Source organism: Gobio gobio (genome assembly GCF_949357685.1).
Source record: "Gobio gobio genome assembly, chromosome: 10".
Lineage (NCBI taxonomy): Eukaryota > Metazoa > Chordata > Actinopteri > Cypriniformes > Gobionidae > Gobio > Gobio gobio.
In genome coordinates this window covers 26,267,083-26,290,976 of record NC_137116.1, presented here as the reverse complement: position 1 = coordinate 26,290,976, position 23,894 = coordinate 26,267,083, and the positions used below count along the sequence as shown (strand labels likewise).

The window sequence follows — 23,894 nt, the reverse complement described above, 5'->3', positions numbered from 1 at the left end:
CTGAATAAACACAAGATTAAGTTGTCACGTATGATACAAACGTGAAGGTTTTAAACAAACATTTATTTTATTGGGTGTCTTAAAGTCTTAAAGCAGTCACATGAAGCGTGAAGTATAGTAAGTATCTACATGTTCCCAAATGTAGCGTATGTAGGCTACCTATAGTCAACATTCATCTTGTCACCATGAAATCAAAATGGACAATTCTTGATTTTTTTAATGGATTTTTTTAATATAAATTATTAAAATTCAACCATGCAATCTTTAATTAAAATAACTTATCCTCTCTTGCATCGACATCTCATCTCTGATGATGACGTCTTCACTGGCATGAGATGCTTAGGCAGTCCTGATGGGCCCCCAGCCATGTTCCATTGTTAAAATGTATTCCAGACTTTTCAAGAGCCCTCTCTACCCTTGGGGCCCTGGTAATCAGTACTGGTTTTACCCCCATTCCGCCAGCCTAACAGTTTAATGATCTACAGTCTACACCAAAATAAATGAGCTTTGGTGAGAACTAAACAAATCAAAAACGTACATTTACACACAAACTGACCAGCAACCGCAACTTTCAGACTCCATCTTTCTGTTTCTAGCTCAACTGTCACCGAATGGAATACATATGATTGTGGGATATCAAAGGCAGTGAAGGATACATCTATGCTGCCTTCAAAAATCCATCTGATGAAGGTCTTTCAGGAGGCAGGAAGTGAAGCTAACATTGGATTCGGACGTGCCTGGATGCTTTTCTACCTTGAAATGTGTCCTCCGAAGGCAGCATTTTCCAGTTTTCGGATGCAGCCCATGCAAGTCTCACCCATTTTTTTTTTTCTTGTTCGAGAAGCCTTTCATTTCACTCGTGTATATATATGGAAACTTGTTTCTCACGGAATAAAAAAATTATAACTTTTGATTTTACAATTCTGACTTTTTTCTTGCAATTACGAGTTTCTAATTTAGAGTAAAAAAGTGAAGTGCAAGAAATCAAAATTGCAAGATAGCCTCACAGTTTCAAGAAAGAAAAAAATTGCGAGATAAAAAGTCACAGATACCATTCTTAATTGTGAGTTTATATCTCATTATTCTGGGGGGGAAAGTTAGAATTGCAAGTTAAAAACTCGGTATTTCGAAAAAGTAAAGTCAGAATTGTGAGATATAATCACAATTTTTACAAATAAAGTAAGAATTGTGAGATATGGACTTTCAATTGCGAGAAAAAAAAGTAAAAAATATGAGATAAAAAGTTATTACCTTTTAAAAAATATATTTTTTAAATTCTGTGACAGAGACAAGCTTCCATAGATATACATTACAATGGGAAAGAAAAAAACTTGTAGTTTCATGCCGACCTTAAATTTTGAATGTGTTGTGTGCTGAGCAAAGGCAATAAAAACACAATAACGTTTTCTGTCTACAGCCAAGCTGGATCAGGGTTGAATCACCACTTTTGTTGATCAGTAGGCCTACTTCAACTTTGTCACAAAATGGGTTTTGAGAAAGAGTTAAAGATATACAAAATATTATTGAAATTTTTCAGTTGATGCTCTCTGTGTGTCTATTTTCCGGCACCAATTCAACATCTAGTGGTGGAGGATGCAAGTGCAACCAGATGTTCACTACTGCATCTCAATGTGCATTCTATCCACCCTATCCACCCTAAATAGTATTGAATATTACTAATGTCACATACTCTTTAGGATGGATAGTATATGCACATTGAGATGCAGGCATAGCCAACTTGAGCCAGGTGTGGGTATCTGCTGGTTGGAGTAATGGGCGTGACGAAAGGTTGGAACATGGAGAAAACGTCTTTATCACTTTATCATTGGTTGCGAAAGTCTGTCAGGTGATTCTGTTGTAGCAATTCACCTTTTTCACGCCTCCTTTCGGCATGCACATTATTCCATCCTGCAGCTATTCATCGTCACTGTGATTTTCCCAAGGAAGCAAATCATGTTCCTAGGTCATATTTAGTTGATCCCGAAAATCCCTATCCCTAAACTTAACGATAATCCATAACTTTTCTCTAAAATAAGAGGGAAATGATAGGTGAATAACACTGGTGTAGAAGCACCTAACTATGTTTGTAAGCCTAAACTTGACATAAACTGTAATCATGTCCCTCAAATTTGATTGGTTGAATAGAATACTGTTCCAGCATCAACAAAGATGGTGATCCAGGAACATGCTGTACTTGGTGAAATCCCGTTCACCGTCTCTCATGAGCAGCTGTTCAGCTGAATAGCGGCAGCAAGTGTCAAGTACCGATAGTGATGGCATCATCATATTAGCTAAGAAGTGCATATCAGAGTGGAATCCAACAGCTGACTATAAGTTCTCTTAATTTATTTTCTGTTATAAATATAGATGTAATTTCAGTAGTGCCAATTGCTGTATGACAGCTGCTATGCAAGTTTTAGCTCTGACTCTGAGGCAAATAATGTAACCAGTGGTATCTACCAGTTTATTTGTTATATTTTATATCTAACTTATGTTTTAGCCACGGTGGGCAGTCATAAGGCATCTGCTGGGCAGCTGTTAGCCTAAATAAGATGCCAATTGTCATGTTTGGTGCTCCTCCCCAACTAAACTGAATGTCAATGTGATATCTTAAAAACGGCTCCACATCACCGATACACCTTAAAATATTAAGCCAAAGGAAGATGAACAGCAAAGTAGAGGAAGATGTAAAAGATGACGTCTATGTGTGGAGCTTCCCATGAGGGAATTTCAGGGAAAGAGACAGGGCATTGCCCATTACTGTGGGAAACCCAGTTCTAGGCTTCCACACTGCCAGTTTAAAGGTCAAGGGTCATCCAGTAGCTGCCCTTACAAACAAACCAAGAAATTCAGTACCCTGCATTGCAGAGATGTGGTCATTGATGTAAATATAAGACCACACATATAGGCTAAGAATAAAAAATAACAATAAAAGAATACTTTTATTGACAGTAAAGACGTTCATATTGTTACAACATATTTATATTTAAATAAATGTTTTTTGTTTTTTTTTTACTTTCTATTCATCAGAGAATCCTGAAAAAAGGTTTCCCCAAATATTTTAAGTAACTGTTTTCATCAAAATGTTACTTGAGCAGCAAATTAGCATATTAAAGAATTAGTTCACTTTAAAAGGAAAATGTCCTGATAATTTACTCACCCACATCTCATCCAAGATGTTCATGTCTTTCTTTCTTCAGTGGAAAAGAAATTACGTTTTTTTTTTTTTGGAAAACATTTCAGGATTTTTCTCCATAATGGACTTCAATGGCAACCAAAATGTCCAAATCAATGCAGTTTCAAAGGGCTTTGAAGGGCTTCAGAGGCTCTGCACGATCCCAGACGAGGAATAGGGTCTTATCTAGCAAATTATTTTTTAACGTTTAGGTCTAGGAAAAAACAAACATTTATATACTTTTTAACCTAAATTGCTCATCTTGAGCAGTTGCTCTGCTCTGCGACGTGCCATGGATTGCGCAATCACTTCGGAAAGGTCATGCTAGACGTAGGCGGAAGTACCACACCAAGCAAACGTGCAAAGATCGCTTTGTAAACACGAGGACGGTTCTTCCGTCAACATCCCGTGATCTTTCCGATGCGATTGCGTAATCCGTCATGTGTCGCAGAGCAGAGCAAGATGAGCAATTAAGGTAAAAAAGTATATACCTTTTTTTTTTTTTGAAAATGACTCATGATTTCACTAGATAAGATCCTATTCCTCGGCAGGGATCGTGAAGAGCCCTTCGAAGCCCTTTGAAACTGCATTGATTGGGACTTTCAACATGTTGGTTGCCATTGAAGTCCATTATATGAAGAAAAATCCTGAAATGTTTTCCTAAAAAACTTCATTTCTTTTCCACTGAAGAATAAAAGACATAAACATCTTTGATGACATGGGGTTGAGTACATTATCAGGAAATTTTCATTTTGATGTGAACTAATCCTTTAAAATGATTTATGTAAGATCATGTGACAATCATGTGAAAATTCAGCTTTGCCATTGCAGGAATAAATTACATATTAAAAATAATGAAATAATTGTATAGTTTAAATTGTAAGGATATTACACAATATTACTGTTTTTTACTGTATTGTTGATAATAATAGTATAGGAAAATAGCATAAAAGAGACTAATATAGAAAAATAACATTTGATTAATGTGATTAACACATTAACAACAACAACAACAACAAATACTTATTTTACTATATCTATTTTGATCCTTTATGATTACCATTTCCAAATAAATAAATAAAATAAAAAAATGGTCCATTCTGGTATATTTTAGTATATTTAAAATAAACATACACTGATCTGGCATAATATAATGACCACTGACAGGTGAAGTGAATAACACTGATTATCTCTTCATCACAGCACCTGTTAGTGGGTGGGATATATTAGGCTGCAAGTGAACATTTTGTCCTTAAAGTTGATGTGTTAGAAGCAGGAAATGGGCAAGTGTAAGGATTTGAGCGAATTTGACAAAGGCCAAATTGTGATGGCCAGACGACTGGGTCAAAGCATCTCCAAAACTGTTCTTGTGGGTTGTTCCTGGTCTGCAGTGGTCAGTATCTATCAAAAGTGGTCCAAGGAACAGTGGTGAACAGGTGACCGGGTCATGAGCGGCCAAGGCTCATTAATGCACATGGGGAGCGAAGTCTGGCCCGTGTGGTCAGATAAAACAGACAAGCTACTGTAGCTCAAATTGCCCAAGAAGTTGATGCTGGTTCTGATATAAAGGTGTCAGAATACACAGTGTAACGCAGTTTGTTGCGTATGGGGCAGCATAGCCACAGACCAGTCAAGGTGCCCATGCTGACCCCTGTCCACCGTCACCCACAGTGGGCACGTGAGCATCAGAACTGGACCACGGAGCAATGGAAGAAGGTGGCCTGGTCTGATGAATCACATTTTCTTTTACATCATGTGGATGGTCGGTGCGTGTACCTCGCTTACCTGGGGAACACATGGCACCAGGATACACTATGGGAAGAAGAAAAGCCAGTGGAGGCAGTGTGATGCTTTGGGCAATGTTCTGCTCGAAAACCTTAGGTCCTGCAATCCATGTGGATGTTACTTCGACATGTACCACCTACCTAAGCATTGTTGCAGACCATGTACACCCTTTCGTGGAAACGGTATTCCCTGGTGGCTGTGGCATCTGTCAGCAGGATAATGCACCCTGCCACAAAGCAAAAATGGGTCAGGAATGGTTTGAGGAGAACAACGAGCTTGAAGTGTTGACTAGTCTTCCAAATTCCCCAGATCTGAATCGAGCATCTGTGGGTTGTGCTGAACAAACAAGTCCAATCCATGGAGGCCCCATCTCGCAACTTACAGGACTTAAAGGGTCTGCTGCTAACATCTTGGTGCCAGATACCACAACACACCTTCAGGGGTCTAGTGAAGTCCATGCCTCGATGAGACAGAGCTGTTTAGGCAGCAAAAGGGGGATCAACACAATATTAGGTGGTCATAATGTTATGCCTGAATATGATGTGACAAATATATGATATGATAGATGTGTAGTTCTATATAAATATGATCATTTATAATGATCTTATTTAATATTTAAAGTGTCATATTCTTTAACAACATATACACAGTTTGTTGTCAACATTTTCTCCCATACATCCACAACCTTCAGGCCCACAAAAGGATGATTTTATTAATTGAAGGGGCCTTAAATCACTGTGTGTGATGTGTTCCCCTGGACCAAGAGGTCACTCCGTTCAAGGAGCATTTATTAAAGGGGGGGGGGGGGGGGGTGCTAGAGGTTTTCGTCAAGGTCAGAGCAGAGGGTAGGAGGGAAAGAAGTATAAAAACACTGGAAGGAGGAACATTTCTTATACAGCACAGTTAAAGAGGAAAGAAGTTTGGGCATTAGACGTGTGGCACGTAGTTACACCGTTATTGGGTAGTTAAAGTGATTAAAGTTTATCCATCTGTAAGAATGAATTTTCACTGCTTGACTCTTCTAGTTCTGTCACTCTCAACAACCAACGCACATGCCTTATGGAGGTAAGTGAACACAATCCTCCTCAGTGGAGAAGGACTTCCTTCTTGATAATATTTGCAGTTCATTTTCTGTATCATACAAGCTTCTGTAAACCAAAAATGTCAACTCTATAATGCTTTAGACAAGACACAGAAGAAGGCATAAAAACACCATTACAAAAAAAATTGGGCCCAAGGGGCCGTAAGAGCCCAGCTAACAAAAATATGTTATTAAAACATATGAAAACGTTATTTCTGAATGTTCTTTAAACATTTTAAAATGTCCAGTTTTTTTATGTTTTTGCTCTCTGTGCAAAGGAACATCCCAATATTTATCCCATTATAGGAATGTTTTAAATGTTCTCTGATGTTCTGAAACAAGAAGCTAAACTAAACATGCAACTAAAACATTTAAGAATTAATTATGTTTTTGTGATAACATTTTGAGAACATTACCTATTAAAGACCAGATAACTTTGAACGAACTTAATGCTACTGGAATAATGTTTGGTAATAACTTTGAGAGAACCTTGACAGAACATTAACTAAAGTTCTGAGAAAGTTCACTGTTATCTGTTATCTGCTAGGTAAAAAGAGTTCCCAGGTAATATTTAAATCATTTGCATTGGCTTTAATACAACAACAATATAAATGGCAATTCTTTAATTTGATAATCTTCTTTAGTATCATAATTTTTTTTCCTCGTACAGCACCAATGGCTCTTTACGGTAAAATATTCTGCTGCCTTTATATTTTAGGAAAGGAGTCCATTGAAAAAGAATCGTCCTATTTGGGGGGCCTTTGGCATTAAATAAATATTAAAACCCATATTTTTTTATCTCAAATGTTTTGACCAATAATAAACATTATGCTAAATATCTGACGTAAATGCCGTGGCTTAAGAAAATATTTATCAGTCGGGCAACAGGGTGTTGGAAATAGTTCTCAGAGATTTTGGTTCATATTGACATGATAGCAGTTGCTGCCGATTTGTCGGCTGCACATCTATGATATGAATCTCCCGTTCCACCACATCCCAAAGCTGCTCGATTGGGTTGAGATCTGGTGACTGTGGAGGCCATTTGAGTTTAAAGAACTCAATTGTCATGTTCAAGAAACCAGTTTGAGATGATTTAAGTTTGTGACACATGGCGCGTTATCCTGCTGGAAGTAGCCATCAGAAGATGTGAACTCTGTGGTCATTAAGGGATGGACATGCATGGTCAGCAACAATATGGTCTGCTGTGGCGTTTAAACAATGCTCAATTGGTACTAAGGGGCCCAAAGTGTGCTAAAAATAATCCCCCACACCGTTACACCACCAGCAGCCTGAACTGCTGATAGGCAGAATGGATCCATGCTTTCATGTTGTTCACGCCAAATTCTGACCCTACCAACTGAATGTTGTAGCAGAAATCAAGACTCTTCAGACCAGGCAACGTTTTTCCAGTCTGCTATTGTCTAACTTTGGTGAGACCATGCGAATTGTAGCATCAGTTTGCTGTTCTTAGCTGACAGGAGTGGCACAGGTGTGTCTTCTGCTGCTGTAGCCCATCTGCTTCAAGGTTTGGCATGTTGTGCGTTCAGAGATGCTCTTCTGCAGACCTCTGTTATAACATATATGCTGTATTTTAGTTACTCTTGCCTTTCAATCAGCTTGAACCAGTCTGGCCATTCTCCTCTGACCTCCAGCATCAACCAGGCATTTCGGCCCACAGAACCAGGGATAATATACATTGGATATTTTCTCTTTTTTTGGACCATTCTCTGTAAACACTAGAGATGGATGTGTGTGAAAATCACATTAGATCAGGAGTTTCTGAGCATTTGGTCTGAAGCGCATGGTGAAGGTGCACTTAGGGCGTGTCAGGATGGAAAAAATGGCCCAAAAGGCTTGTACCTAGTCTCTTAATGAGTCATGGGTGTGTTTTTGGGGTTACACGCAATAAACCAATCAGAGTCTCATCTCCCACTCCCTTTAAAAGCCAGTTGTGCTTGCAGCATGGTGAATTCACTATTTACATGGCGGAATTTGCAAGTGAAAAAACTGAACGTTTCTCCAGAGAGGAATCCTTTTGTTTTTAATATTTAAAAATGTTTGTTTGCTGCTGCATGTCCCTGTGTGTGTAATAAGCAGAGTGTATGTGCGTTGCGCACCCGCCTATTACTAACGCACCCTTTAAATAACACAAAAAATACTGTTGGTCAATGGCACAGTCGTTTTCAGTTGCCTCAAATTCGCAACACGCCAACAATGCGCCTGAACACACCTAGTTTTAAGACCAGCACGGCCATGGGTGAACAGATGGGTGCAAGTGCATTTGTTATTTAAACAACGTGGCGCTGGATGTGAAAATGATAACTGCGCTGGGCTGAAATTAGCAAAAAACACTTGCGTCGCCTCTGCCGTCGCATTGCGCTGGGTTTATGATAGGGCCCTATGACTGTATACAAATGGGCAAAATATGAGAAACTAAAATGGATCAAATACTGTTATTTTATATAAAAATATATATTTTAAAATCTGTATTAATTTTGAAAGATTACAAAATATATACGAAAATATTTGTCTTTGCCTTATATTAAATACCCACTTCATCTTAAAATCAGATAAAATGCACTACTCTATATCCTGTTATTGCGGTTTTATTTTTGTTGTTGTTGTAAAAAAAAAAATAACACAAGACCCTCTCTTCACTACCCAGGGTCAAACTGAAGAAAATGCCATCCATACGAGAAACCCTCAAGGAAATGGGTGTCACACCAGATCAAGTGCTTTCTGAGATTATGCCAAAATATGATGAAGCATCACTCACTAACGGCACAGCTCCAACACCTCTGATCAACTACCTAGATGTAAATCAGAGTTAAAAAATGGAAAAGATCCATCATTTTGAGCATGTTCATATTTATAATTGCATTTGTCTCTTGTATTCCAGACTCAATACTTTGGTGAGATCAGTATTGGTTCACCAGCTCAGATGTTCAATGTTGTGTTTGACACGGGTTCTGCCAACCTCTGGGTTCCCTCACATAGTTGTTCTCCTTTATACACAGCCTGCTGTGAGTGATTTGCTAAAAGCAATATAAAAATCTTTCCTAAAAGTCATTGTTTTATCTACCTGCCTTTTACAGTTTTTGTCCTACAGCTCAGTCTTCCTTTCTCCATATGTCTCTTAGTCACGCACAACAGGTACGATGCTTCCAAATCCGTCACGCATATTTACAACGGCACAGGATTCTCCATTCAGTACGCTTCTGGGAACGTCCGGGGATTTCTGAGCGAGGATGTGGTTGTAGTGAGTAACAAAAAGCCATTCATTTATGAATTTAAATTAAGAAATGAGGTTAAAGGGAATATCTTGACAAAAATAACTAAGGTTTGTGAGATAAGATTAAATATTTTTAGCCATCTATGTTACCAGAAAGTCAGGAACAGCAAAAGGTCCATGGATAACCAAGTCCAGATGCTTGTGCACCATATTTTACCTGCCATCAAGGCAAAATATTGATTGACTAACAAATTGACTGCGGTATGATTATACAATTAGTAACATGTGATGGAAAACAGTAGCTGTTTGACCCTTGATTCTTACATCTTTAGGTGGGTGGTATCCCAGTGGTGCAGGTTTTTGCAGAGGCCACAGCTCTTCCTGCGATCCCGTTCATCTTTGCCAAGTTTGACGGAGTGTTAGGGATGGGCTATCCAGACGTCGCCATTGATGGAATTACACCTGTGTTTGACCGCATCATGTCTCAACATGTTCTGAAAGAGAATGTTTTCTCTGTGTACTACAGCAGGTGAGCATCAGCATTTCTTTAAGGTGAGCAAAGTGGGACAAATACATTTCATGATGCCTTGTCATTTTTATTGCCACAAGGACCTTTGTCATTTTGAAAATATTGATAATCAAGAATCAAACTTCAAAACAAGTAGGCCTACTTGAAAAATAAGAATAATTGTTTGAAAAATAGCAACAGATTCTATTTACACGATGCAAAACTAGCAGTATTTTTATTACAATTGTAACGGCCAACATGCGAAAGTGTGCTCATGCACAGACAAAGAAGTGAAAACAAGCAGGTGAAAAATCTGTGCAAATATGCACTGATGATTAACTAAAATGACGAACGGCTGTGATGAATGTGGTTAGTGTCCATGGTGACAAATTGTGGCGGGAAATAGAACAAAGGAATATTTGTGACTGATGAAAGCAAACTGAATGTCCACGAAAACTAAGACAAACTGAACATAACTTTGACATAACGCTACCTCCGAGTAGGGACGTCCTCACCCTGTAAAAAGAACAAAATAAACAGCTGAGGGAGGGAGGCTGGAAATGAGCTGGAGAAGGGCTGGAAAGGAGGAGCAGGCAGAAGGCAGGCAGGCATGCAGAGACTCCATGGAGGAACTGATGGAGGGAGCATCCATGAGGGCGATGATGGGATGAGTGGCCAGATGGTACGGACCCAGAGCACAGCGCTGATGACAGCCCACGGTGGCGTTGACAGAGGGAGGAGCCAAGGAGTAGGCGTGGTCGTCAACCTCCGTGGGACGACCGACAGAGAGTCGGTCTTAAGGGATCCCCAGGCGATGACGGAGAGCTGATGGACTCGAGTGGCAACACTGGCACTGAAGGCTTGGGCAGAGCTATGGTGACAAGTGCCCGAGGTGGAGCCAGAACTCCTGAGGCCTGAGGTGAAGCCGGTGTGACCGAATACCAAGGCAAGTCCAGGGGGGAAGGAGGATCCCACTACAGCCCTAGTGGTGGAGATCCAAAGCACATCCAAGTCCGTGGCGCAGGTGTGCTGGCTGACCAAGGGGTGGGAGGAGCCACGGTGGAGCCGAAAGGTCGCAGGGCCGAGGTGAAATGAGAGGATCAGAGGCCAGAGGCAGAGCCAAAGGATCCCCTCGATTTGGCGAGGCTGGTGAGTGCAAGTCCTGAGGCTTAACCGTACTGCAGGGCAACACAGGAGAAGGTAAAGGGCTGGAGGACTGGCAGTGTTAAATAGTGAAGATGGGAGCGGGATCACAGATAAGAGTTCACAGATTACAAAAGGATGAATCAGTCTCTATGCAGGTTAAATCCAGCGATGATAAATTCTCACAAATCAGGGTGGGGCAGGGTGGGAGGCAGTAACTCAGTGTCCCAGTCTATTAGCCAGACCACACCAGTGTCAAACTCCACCAAAATTCCCTCTGGGACAGCTGTTGCCGGCTCACACCCCTGGTCAGACTAACATGGGAACTTCGGCTCCGGGGCTTTAGTGGGCGCTGTCGTCACAGGCTCTGTGCTAGTGGCGGGCGGAAGTTCTCCATCTGCGGGGGGCTCAGGCGTTGTCGTCTCCGTGGTGAAGGGTGTTGGTCGGCTTTGCTCTGGGTCTGGCTTTGCGGTGTGGCAGGATGAGGCTGCTGACATCCTCCGCTTTGCTCACGGTGCATGTGGATCCATTCATCCACTGCGTGAAGTTGATGTAGCTCTCTAGGGTCTAGCAGGGATCGCCACGGGGCATGTCGAAGCGGAGATCGTTGTCCAGTCCACACCAAAATCCCTCCATTAAACAGACATCGTCACAGGTGGCTTGATGGCAGATATTGAGGAATCCCTCCACGTAACGTTCCAGGTCTCAACCGTGCTGGAACACAAAAACTGTAGCTCCTTCCAGTATTTTGTTGCCCCCCATCCGGGAAACATTGATGGACGCGATGTCCTTCTCATTTTGGTCCGGTATTCTGTATCACTCAGGTTCTGGGTAAACGATGACGCAGGGTTTTATTAACAAGATACAAATTACAAGCCAACGTGCGATACAGTGTGCTCATGCACAGACAATTCCGGACAAAGAACTGAAAACAAGCAGGAACTTAAATACACAGATGATTAACTAAAATGATGAACAGCTGTGATGAATGTGGTTAGTGTCATTGGTGACAGATTTTGGCGGGAAATAGAACAAAGGAACACATGTGACTGATGAAAACCAAGTGAATGTCCATAAAACTAAAACAAACCAGTCCCTCCAGAAAAACGCGATTATGCGATCGCGTGATTTAACGCATAATCAGCCAAAGTCCGCATATTCATGCGGGGGCCGCATTTTTTCAAATACGCCGCACTTTCGCCGCATAAATTGCCTATTTCCGCGTGCAAAATATGCGGGGCTATCATGATTTCATAATCCCCGCATTTTCGTTGCAAAAAAAGTCATATATATTAGCAGAAAGTTGAAAAATGTTCGTTTACTTCACACAAGAGCCGCCATTTCTGCCTATTGCCATGGGAACGTTTTGAAGTGACGTGATTACCCGACGCGAACGTCATCGAAAAGCTTCAAACCCCGTGGAGAAACCATAGATACCGGTGAAACCATGATGAAGCACAAACTCCCATTGGCCAACAAAAATAACAGCAAAAGAGCAAAGCAGTTTCCCTGTGTGCTGACTGATTTCAAAACACAGCTTTGAAGCGTTATGAATCAATGAGTCGATTCAGCGATTTGAAGCGTTATGAATCAATGAGTTGATTCAGCGGTTTGAAGCGTTATGAATCAATGAGTCGATTCAGCGGGTTGGATCGCCAAAGTCACGTATTTCAGCAGTTTGACACGCGATCCGAATCATGAATCGACTCGATGATTCATAGCATCATGATGCTGTGTTTTGAAATCAGTCATCACTATATAAGTCGTTATTTAGTTTTTTTTGCACACAATAACTATTATCGTCGCTTCATAAAGTTATTGTAGAACCACTGTAATGAGATGGACTTTGTAACGACGTCTTTAGTAGGCTACCTTTTATGGGTCTTGAGAGTGTACATTGTGCCAATGGAGGCCTTTCTGAGCCATCGGAATTCAACTAAAATATCTTAATTTGTGTCCAACAACATAAAGGGAAGTCATTAATGACAGAATTTTCATTTTTAGGTGAACTAACCCTTTAAGAGATTGCACTTTGTGCATTGGAAGCACTCAAATGTCTGTTTTGTATAGCGACATCTGTAAAACAGGAAGTTATTTATAAATTTTTTCAGAAGTTGTAGCATATTCCTTTTGTAAAGCTACAGAACTTGATTGACTAAATGTTTTGTAAATTTGAGCCATTATTAAGGTCTTCAATAAAACAAGATGAGAACTTAAATATTCCAGCACTTTCTGTGATGTAGTGCTTTTTTTCTCTTTCTCATCAAACCGCAGTTTTTGCAAGTTCCCGCAATTTTATCGCATAAAATTGCATAAATATCCCGCATTTTTCATCGCATTTTTTAAGAAAACGTGCCGCATAATCAAGGATTTTTGCCCGCAACAATCACAAAAAAAAGCCGCATTTTTCTGGAAGGACTGACAAACTGTATATAACTGTGACAACAATAAGTGTAAATAGTAGTTAGATGCTATTTATACTAGTGGCAGATACTATTTGCACCTTAGTGTTGTTGTAACGGTATGCAATAATAGCATAGAGTGTAAATGATTAAAATTATTAAATGGATGCCACCTTATTGGGAAAATAAAGCCCTCCCTACACCTTACACTAATCCTAACCGATGAACACTTTATTATTAAACACACGTTAGACACTTTATTTCCACTTTTCGAATATTTTCTTAATTTTTTTTTATTTTTATAAATGCCTCTCCGATCTGATATGTGATGGGAAAAGGAAGTAGAGCGAGTTCGGCAAAAGGCAAATTCGAACTCGGGTCGATTTGCATCAAAACTTTCTGCCACGTGGCTTATCCTATACGTTATTGCTACTGTTGACAGTCATAATCATACAGTCAGAATGAGCTTTATTGCCAAGTATGTTTAAACACACATTTGTCTTGGTGACGGAAGCTTCCAGTGTACAGACATAGTACAGACATAATGCAGGCATACATGGGAATTACGCAGCAGAAGTGAAATATAACCATAATATAAGAAACAAAAAAATTAATAATGCAATATAATACAGTAGTAGAAAATAAGTAGATGTGTTATTTACAAGTGTACAGTTTATGATGTAATTTACAGATTTGAGATGTTATGTACAAATGTACAGTTATGGTAGACAATGTACATTTGTACAATGTACAATCCAGCTTCAGTCGTAATTTTGTCTGGCCCAATCTGACGTCAGTGGGTGAGTTAGTGTAAATAGCCTCTGCCAAAAAGGCAGGCTATAGTGTGGTGCAGGGGTGACGTCACTTTGTAGGCCAACCGGCAGTTAGCATCACACTGGTTCCCTCAACAAAAACCCAACAGGATTTTTATAGATAATTTTCACAGATGAATACAACTTTTATGAATTTTGAAGCCTAAATGTAGTCGCCAGAAGTAAAAAGCTAAAGGTAATCTTTAAACCTACTGCACCACTGTCCCACGTCACCAATGCTAAGCTTCGGGCATCTCTTTCAGTTTTTATCTAAAAACATTTTCCCAGAAAGTTTGATTTTGAATAGTTTATAAGAGCACAGTTATAAGCATAACGAGGTTTTAAAAGAGGAATGAGTTTATCTCTTCGGTGTGATGACGCTCAATGTCCCCGGCAGCTTCTGTATTCCATTTAGCCACTTGTTAGCAATCATCAAAAAGGCTAGACAATGCAAAAAGTAGAAATAAATTATTTGATTCAACATAGAATTTATTACACATAAACTTATAGGCTACAATCGCCATGTTTTTTTTTGTTTTTTTTCTCAAAAGCTGCATCTGAATCGCAACAATTGCATAAATAATGGCATGAGATTAATTGGTTTTAAATGGGTATTAAAGTGATAGTTCACTCAAAAATGAACATTTACACTCCCTCATGTCGTTTCAGACCTGTATGACTTTCTTTCTTCTGTGTCACATTAAAGGAGATAATCTGAGAAATGTTCACACAATGGGAAGTCAAACAGTTTGGTTACCAACATTCTTCAAAATATCTTCACAAAATAAAGAAAGTCATTTTGTCACTGTACATTGTACAGTCTAATAGTTTTGTATCTAAATTATATAAAATGTACCTAAAGCCTGTCTTGTGCTAGTGCATAACTTTGTATGTATGTATCTATAAGGGACCCAACACACATCCCTGGTGGAGAGCTGGTGCTGGGGGGCACAGACCCGAATTACCACACTGGATCTTTCCACTATATAAATACCAAAGAGCAAGGCAAGTGGGAGGTCATCATGAAAGGGTAAGAATATTATCATCATCAATTTGAAAGAACAATGATGATTTCTTGCTATGTAGCTTTTTCTGCCATCTGCTTTACATCACAGTTTTCACAAATACTCCTGATTGTAATAGATATCCTATATCAGATTTCCGGTAGGCATCCGTTTTTAATTTTGAACAGAACCTCAAACCATTTCCAGAGAGGTAATCAATCCTTGCCCTGTGTCCTTCAAAAGGAACAGCCAACCAAGAATTCAATCATACGCCCACCCATATGTTGTTCCAAATCCATATGACTTTTTTTTCATCCTTGGAACTTGTATAACTTGTGCATTATATTTCAAGCAAATAATGACACATAATAATAGAATTAAGCCTCCCAAAAGTGGGTAAAGGTAACTTTGAGGGTAAAATTATTTTTTGGCAAATAATGCATTGCAGTCTTTTTTTATTCCCACAGTAATACTTTTATTCTTCTGCAGAGTGTCTGTGGGGGCAGATATGCTGTTTTGCAAGGACGGCTGTTCTGCTGTGATTGATACAGGCTCCTCCTACATCACAGGCCCCGCCTCCTCCATTTCCATTCTGATGAAAACAATTGGGGCCGTTGAACTGGCAGAAGGAGGGGTACGCTCTGTTTAGCTAACCTTGCGAACATTCCTTAAAAATCTGTCTTTATTTAAAAGCGTACATATAATCTGTTAATAATAAGAAAATGGGTTTGAGAGATTAAGCCATTGAAAAGGGAATTATTTTTCTGAAACAAAATATGAATCCACTGCTTAGCAATAGAAACTAAGAAGACTGAAAAAGAACTGTAAGCCTTGAAAACAATATAATGAGGTCTCAGCAGTAGTGGCAAGCCTTCAAGCTACGCTACAGCTATAAAAAATGTTGTACACAAACAGAGAGCATGATGGACCTTCTAATACAATCAGCAGTCGCAATTGATTATAAGTTAGAAGGCAATTGATTATAAAACTCAACACTTTCACACTGCAGACAGATTTAGGATTATGCGCAGATGTATGAAATATACATCTCATATACAATAGCTATTGTGAAACAATACTTTTATAGCCAATGCAAGATGAGTTGAGCATTGAAACCTGTTTCTTATTGTTCTGTTTCCTTTGCCTGTTGCACAACTCCATGGGAACAGCTGCTTTGGTCTATCATGTTGGCTGTGCCTCATAAATTACGCCTTTAAGAGCAAATGGAATGATTGAAAGCTGAATTTTTTCATCGCCGGTGTGGTTAATGATATTTAATGTGTAAAATGTGTGTGCGTGTATGTTTCTTTCCTTTCAAGTGTGAAGTTTCGTGTCATTTCAGTTTTGCAAAATGCAACATTGTTGTCTTTGTGTGGTTTTAAAGCCATCTCTCTCTCTCTCTCTCTCTCTCTCTCTCTCGCTCTGTTTACAGTATACTGTGAGCTGTAATTTGGTCAAGTTGTTGCCCACAGTGGCTTTTCATCTCGATGGTCAGGAATATTCTCTCACAGACGAGGACTATATTCTCTGGGTGAGGACTTTATATATATTTATCTTAAATAAAGGGTTGTATATTAACTACATGTCACATTTGCTGGTGCTAATCTTAGAATAAGTGATCAAAGGCTGTTTAATTAAATTTTTCTTGTTTACAATTACACAAGATGCAGACAGTCATATCAGTAGCCTTATAAAGCTTATTTATTTTACGTGGAGAGGGTCCCCTCATGGAGGCTGCCTTTAATTTCACATGACCAGATGTTACTTTCTCTCTGTAACCTCCTGTTATTGTTCCACTTGGCTTGTGGAATAAATTAATCATGGCTGACTATTATGCCTTTTGCGGGAGGCCTTAAAGGATTAATTCACTTCAAAATGAACATTTCCTGACTCACCCCCATCTAATTCAAGATGTCTTTCTTCAGACGAAAAGAAATTCAGTTTTTTTTTAGGAAAACATTCCAGGATTTTTCTTCACATAATGGTTTTCAATTGCACCCAAAATGTTGAAGGTCAAAATCAATGCAGTTTCAAAGGGCTTCAGACGCTCTGCGCAATCCCAGACGAGGAATAGCGAAAATCTAGCGAAACGATTGGTAAGACCCATCTTGGATGAAATGGGGGATGAGTAAAATATCAGGAAATTTCAATTTGAAGTTAACTAATCATTTAAGCCAGGTTTCACATTGTACTATTTTGGCCACGGTTTTGATCCGATTCCTCTGATCCTAGGCCAAAATCTGAAGATTTTGATCGCTTGTTTGACATGTTCACCAACAGCCATTAATGACCGTTGCAATCAAATTTACCTCAGTCGAAATTCTGACAGTGTCAGAAGATTTGATGCACAGTGTGGATTCTCCTACCACAACCGTCAAATCAAATACTACCAATAGTAGCGCAGAATCTGATTATGCAAATAGTGAGAGATCAACAAACCACTTGCTCCATATACATCGTCTTCGTTTTCAAAACAAGCCGTGATCAAAATTAACGCTAGAGATGGTTTTTGTTTGCTAGCCAACTTTTCAATCCCGCATGTAATGCAGCTCACAGTCACCGAACGTGTCACGGATTGATGACGTAAAACTCTGGACGAGTCTTCTTGCGTGCTTGTCAGGTCCGGATTCGAACCCAGAGTGTGTTGCTGGAAAACGCAAGATTCTAACCACTGTTCTATTGGGGCAGTGTGGACCCAATTGGCAGATAATCACAAGAGGCAGGTTTAGAAGGAAAACTGAAAGTCTTTACTTATTATTCTTGTAATTCTTGTAATCTTGAGCGAACATAAAAGATCTAGCATCAGAGCTTGGTAGGGCAAGATTCATATCCACACTGGATGATGCAGGCAAAAGAGTCCAAAACATAAAACAAAGATTACCAGAGAAGCTGGTCAAAAAGGTCTGAGCAAAAGTCTTTTAGGGTGGACCAAAAGGGTATACACAAAAACGTAGGCTAGGCAAGAAAAACTTCAAGACTGAGCAAAGGTACAAACAAATGCAAGTTTTTAAATATACACCTGTTAACCCTCTAACAAGCTAGGTAAAGGTGATATCATTGAACCAATAACGAGCAATGAATTAGGAAGATCTCGTGCTCTTGGTTTCCCTCTGCTGGACAGACCGTGGTGTGACAGGGCATCCATTTTTAACACATCTTGACTGTCGTACAGTCTGACATGAATGAAAACTGAGATCCTACAGTGTGACAGGGCTTATGTTCTTAAACGGGGATTATGTTCGTATCTGACAAGCAAATTCGTAATGGACGATAATTAATTGTACAGTTTGCACCGGGCTTTATCCACACAGGTGTTAGTATAAGCAAAGTCCCTTTAAGGCAAGTCCTTTCAATCGGCGACCATCTTTGAAGAGCCTCTTGGACAGATATTTCAGTTATGCAAATTCATCAAACTAAGCTGAAGAGCTATTTTGGCGCATGTTTTAACTTTCTGATTGGTGGAATTTTCTGTACAGCATCATGGGTAATGTATTTTTTTTTTAACCAGAATTTCCACTGTTAAACATGATTATATATATAAAAACTGATATAAGAAAATACCATCAATTAACAGCCTAATTAAAAAACATCGTCTGTCTTTAAAGGTTTATAAGCTATCATTCAAAATCAATTTCCCTGTGCAGCAAATTTATGGAGCTTTTACTTCAGGAACCCGACTTTTACACTCTCTATAGCAACCTGGGCTTCTAAAGATGCCGTCACACTAGACTTTGAGCATGCAAAATTTCTTTGGACACTGCAATGGTCGTGAAATGACGTCATTCTCTGAAGCCTCTTTTTTATAAACATGAATTCAAAATGTAACAAATAGTACTACACTCATAATGTAAAAAATGTACAATCTACTCGACTTTACTGCAAAAATATTTATATTTTAATTCAACCAAGAGGTCACACCGTGACGTATCCATCTTCTACTGTGGTCACATGTCGTCACGTGATGCGAATTCGCAGCTCACAGTTCACCGAGCTTGAACTTTGGAACGCACCGTAATTCGAAAATTTGTATTCACGTGCGCTTGGATGGAAGTCAATGGAACGAAAAGTGCAGTGTGACCGCCCCTTAAAGGCAGCTGCAGTGATGCAATGACTTTACCAAACGACGATTGGCTCTTTTATTTAGAAGGCTGGACTTATTCCGTCAAATTGCATTTTGCACTTTCTCCCATTCATAGTAATATGAGTGCACCGTCTATAAACTAGACATCCCCACCACTAAACTTTTTCAATCTTTATTTAAAAATCTACAAGTTGGAGGGCCCTCGGCACAAGTGCATTTAGGGTGTGTCCCAATCCACTTTTGCTAGTTTAACGACAGGAAAAATGGTTGGCGTGCCCGGTGCATGGTCTAAAAGGGTTGTCCCTATTCTCTTAATGAGTCATGTGAGTGTTTTGGGTAGCCTGACGTCGTCATACTAAATTCTAGTCAGAATATGAGTCTGATACTGCTCCGTTGGGCTGTGATTATGGGGCGTGTTTCAACCGAACCAGGAAAGACCTCAAATGGATAGACCTACAACCAATCAGAGCAACGGAGCGACGCATAACGTTAGTTGTCAAATGTCAACAGAACTCAACTGCACTGTGTTGCCAAGTCCACGGGTTGAAGCGACCCCAATTATGTGATATACAAACCCAGGAATGCGAATTTTAGCAGGCAGCCCTGCCAAAATAACACATATTTTACCCCCCGAATGCCTTTTTTCCCCGGAGAACTCCCCTGGAAAGCTATTGGGCTTGTTTTTGACTAGTTTTGTGTAACGTTAGCAGTTGGGCAGGTTTTGTTGTAAAAACTTGGCAACCCTGCACGCTGGAATAAGTAGCCTAACGTTAGAAGAAAAAGATAAGTGTAAACAATCTTTGCCGGTGTTGTAAAAAAAGAATTTAAGGATACACAGATTACTTACCAACACGATCATCATTTCTGAGAGAAATAGTAAAGTGAATGCATATACGAACAAGTTCTCCGTTTAGGATTAGAACAAAATTCAACCCAAGCGCCTTTGATGCAAGGATGATTACGTTACTGTTTATCATCTGTCCATCATCGTCTAAAGCCCGCCCTGACAATTTCATTGGTCCGAACAGTTTCTGTTCGAGCATAATTACTCCTCTATGGATCAAGTCCAGACCGAACTGCCCGAGTAAAAATGTTGTGGGCGGGGCTAAGTTCGGCTGGCATCCAGGCTATGTTTTGGGTGTAACGTGCAATAAACCAAACTGAGTCTCATCTCCCATTCCCTTTAAAAGCCAGTTGCGCTTGCGCCATGGCGAATTCGCTATTAACATGGTGGAATTTGCAAGCGGAAAAACTGAATGCTTCTCTAGCGAAGAAATGGATCTGCTCGTCCATTGATGCCTGCTTGCTCGTCATTACTTCAAATAGGTAGGCTAATTCTGATACATGCAATGACTATCCATTATGACATGTAGGCGTTTTTACATTTATGTACACAATAATAATATTTTATATTTTAATCCTTTAATTTTTCATATTTAAAAATATTTGTGTGCTGCTGCACCCTGCACCCGCCTATAGGCTCATATTACTAACGCGCTCTTTAAATATATATATAAAAAAATATTGCGGCATTGATTTTAGTCCAGGTTTTTGTTGGTCAATGGCGCAGTCTAGTTGCCTCAAAATAGCAATGCGCCAACAATGCTCCTGAACACACCTCGTTTTCAGACCAGCACACCAGATGGGCGCGAGTGCATTTGCTATTTAAACAATGTGGCGCAGGCCGCGAAAATGATAACTGCATCGGGCTGAAACTAGCAAAAAAAAACACTTGTGTCGCACCTGGTGCTGCATTGTGCCAGGTGTATGAAAGGCCCCGGAAAGTTTGAGCTAGAATAGTTTGCAACGAGTAGGCCTATAAACACAATTTGGCTGTAAAGAAATTACTGAAAAGAAAGAAAGAAATTACTGCAATTTACGTTATGGAATAACAGTCATTGCTACTTTTCTGCAATGAAGCTGCTACAATGACGTATGTGGATGACAAATGCGACCACCAGAGGGTACAGCCTTACAAAATAAAACAGTGTAAAATTACTTTAACTTACACATCCTCAAGTTGTTCCAAACCCGTTTGAATTTATTTCTTCTGCTGAACATAAAAGAAGATATTTTGAAGAATGTCGGTAACCAAACAGTTGATGGACCCCACTGAATTCCATAGTATGGAGAAAAAAAATACCATGGAAGTCAATGGGGCCTATATATCGTTAGCCTCATAGCATAATTGCCTAAGTCATTTGTTGGCCCAATTGAGATATCTGCCTAACTTTACTGTGAAAAAATACCTAAAAATGTTTTTTTTCTTGTTTACCAAAAACATTGAAATATGACTTAGGCAATTATGCTATGAGGCTAACGATATTGTCAATGATGACAGAATAAAAAGATTTGTGTGAACTGTTCCTTTAAGTTGTTTTATCTCTTTACCGCATTACTGTGTAAATGTGTTGACCTGTGCCACGAACATTTTACATCACGTAGACCCAGACAGTGGCTGAGTTAATGTTGTGGTATCTTTCACAATTTCTCTCAAATGATACACAGGGGCCCGGCAAAAAAAAAGTCTAGAGAGACCCTACATTTACTTAAGCTTTGACTGAAGTGTTGTTTTCATTAGAACTACTTTTGCTGACTCTGTACTACACTTTCAATCTGGCATTTTTATTTAGCATTGAAGTCTGGGATCTATTCCACTAAGTGGAATGACTTTTTTTCATTAAATACAAAATGCCTCATGTTGTATTTGCATGTGGTTTTCCAGATGGCTTCTAAAGTGCAACATCTGTTTCGAGATGTATCAGTCTATGTTACAGCTATATGAACTTGCATTAGCTTTTCTAATGTCTCTTTTTCTTCTTCTTACAGCAGTCAGAGTTCGGGGAAGACATCTGCACTGTGACGTTCAAAGCGTTGGATGTGCCGCCCCCTACTGGTCCCATCTGGATACTGGGTGCAAACTTCATTGCTCGATACTATACAGAGTTTGATCGGGGAAATAATCGCATTGGCTTTGCTCGAGCAGTCTGACAAACTTGGGTTTTCTACTATCCTAAAATTTTATTGCTATCATATGTACACAACACAGGCTATACTTGATCTGTCACATAGCTAATTTATAGATTCTCTAAAAAGTAGAAGACTTCAGCATTCTTAAAAAAAAAGTACCTGTTATGGAAATAATTTAATTTAAAAGCAGTACGAACTGAATGTAGCCTAATGTTTTCGGACTCACACTTGCATGTTATTTACAATTAAAATGATATGTATTATAGTTTACATTTATAATTAATGCAATTAGTTGAACTTAGAGTATTTTATTGACGCAGAAGTATAGAATTTAAGTACATCTTTATATGTAATTTCATAATTAAATGGTTAAAGTGTACAGCTGAATGTACTGACAAGCATTTATGGTAAACTAAAATATACATTTCTATTGAAATTTTTTGTATGTCATGTCTTTATTTTACACCGATGGTGTGAGGACCCTATTGGAATTGCTTGGCTTATTATTCTTCTTCTCCGATATGAATCGCATTTTTGAGGACCTAAACATGCTCAAAAACTCATGAAACTTTGCACAAGCGTCAGAAGTGGCAAAAATGTACATCTGATATGGGTTTCAGAATCCTTTCACATTTACGGGTTTCTCAGAGCGGAAGTCGTCATAGTTGGGTTAACTATTGTAGTTGTGAATGAGAGAATACATTAAATATTTTTTTTGTGTACCCATTTGCTCAAATAGCAAAAGAAAAACGTCACAATAGTGATTTCACAACTTTCAAAAAGAGGTAAAAAACTGAGTGAGATTGACAACGGCAGTCAGAAGAGAGAAATATGTTAATTTTGACCAACACTCCCATAGGCATTGTATTGAGAATGAGGAGATGTCGTCACGACACAGCGCCCCGCCCCCAAATATCACGGCATCCTCCCCCTTCCGCCATTTTGGGAGGATGCCCGCCAGGTAATGGATTCGGAAAGAGACTGGAGAAGAGATATTCTGATGATTATTATGTACATTTCCAAACTCAACTGAACACCCTCACAGCAGCGGTAAATTTTTTGTTTTTTGTAAATTGATGCAAAAGTAACAATATGTAGTGTTATAAATGTACATACATTTAAAAAAAAAAAAAAATACTAAAAACGCTGCAGGATTTACGCTATTGATGACCGTTAAAACGCTTCATCACAGTCTGTGAAAATGGTCTATTAGGTGTGGCAAAATGGCTTGATAGCGCCACCTGCAAAATTTCAATGAAGTGCCGTTCACGCTATGTTTCACGTACAAGTATGAAATTTGGTAGACACATAACAGCCCAATACCTATAAAAAAAAAATTCACTGCGCGCAAGTCTGAAAACCCAACAGGAAGTGAGATATTTTTAATTTTCTCTACAAAATTGTAGCAGTTTTTGCCATTTCCAGACGTTGTACTTGAACCAATTCCTCCAAGAGATTTTATCAGATAATCATCATATTTGGTCAGTCTAATCTAAAGGCCTTTGCGAAGTTAAATTCTGAAGATCTTGAGTTTTCGCCGAAGGGCGTGTCTGTGGCCTGACAAATGCTGCGTCCCAAATCGCATACTATCCGTGCTAAATAGTATTCGAAAAAATAATTAGTATGTCCCAAATCGTAGTATGTTGAAAAAAGTATTTTCCAAAGATTCCCAGATGGTCTAGTATTTCCGGTCAGAATTCG

At 39.3% G+C, this 23,894-nt stretch overlaps 1 protein-coding gene across 3 annotated transcripts; it reads left to right on the top strand.

Annotated features, from left to right (window-relative positions):
* The first annotated feature begins 9 nt into the window (after positions 1-9).
* On the top strand, positions 10-22,632 carry ren (renin). 3 transcript variants are annotated; one of them, XM_079827372.1, is made up of 10 exons: positions 10-117; positions 597-806; positions 8,707-8,857; positions 8,941-9,064; positions 9,182-9,300; positions 9,606-9,802; positions 15,046-15,168; positions 15,632-15,776; positions 16,575-16,673; positions 22,053-22,632. In XM_079827372.1, the coding sequence occupies exons 1-10, from the start codon at positions 101-103 to the stop codon at positions 22,212-22,214; spliced, it is 1,347 nt and encodes a 448-aa protein (XP_079683498.1). In that variant the 5' UTR covers positions 10-100; the 3' UTR covers positions 22,215-22,632. The 3 variants fall into 3 exon arrangements, with proteins under 3 accessions (XP_079683498.1, XP_079683499.1, XP_079683500.1); XM_079827373.1 differs by lacking the exon at positions 10-117 and adding an exon at positions 394-510; XM_079827374.1 differs by lacking the exons at positions 10-117; positions 597-806 and adding an exon at positions 5,841-6,025 and having other exon boundaries at positions 22,053-22,626.
* The last annotated feature ends 1,262 nt before the right edge of the window (positions 22,633-23,894 follow it).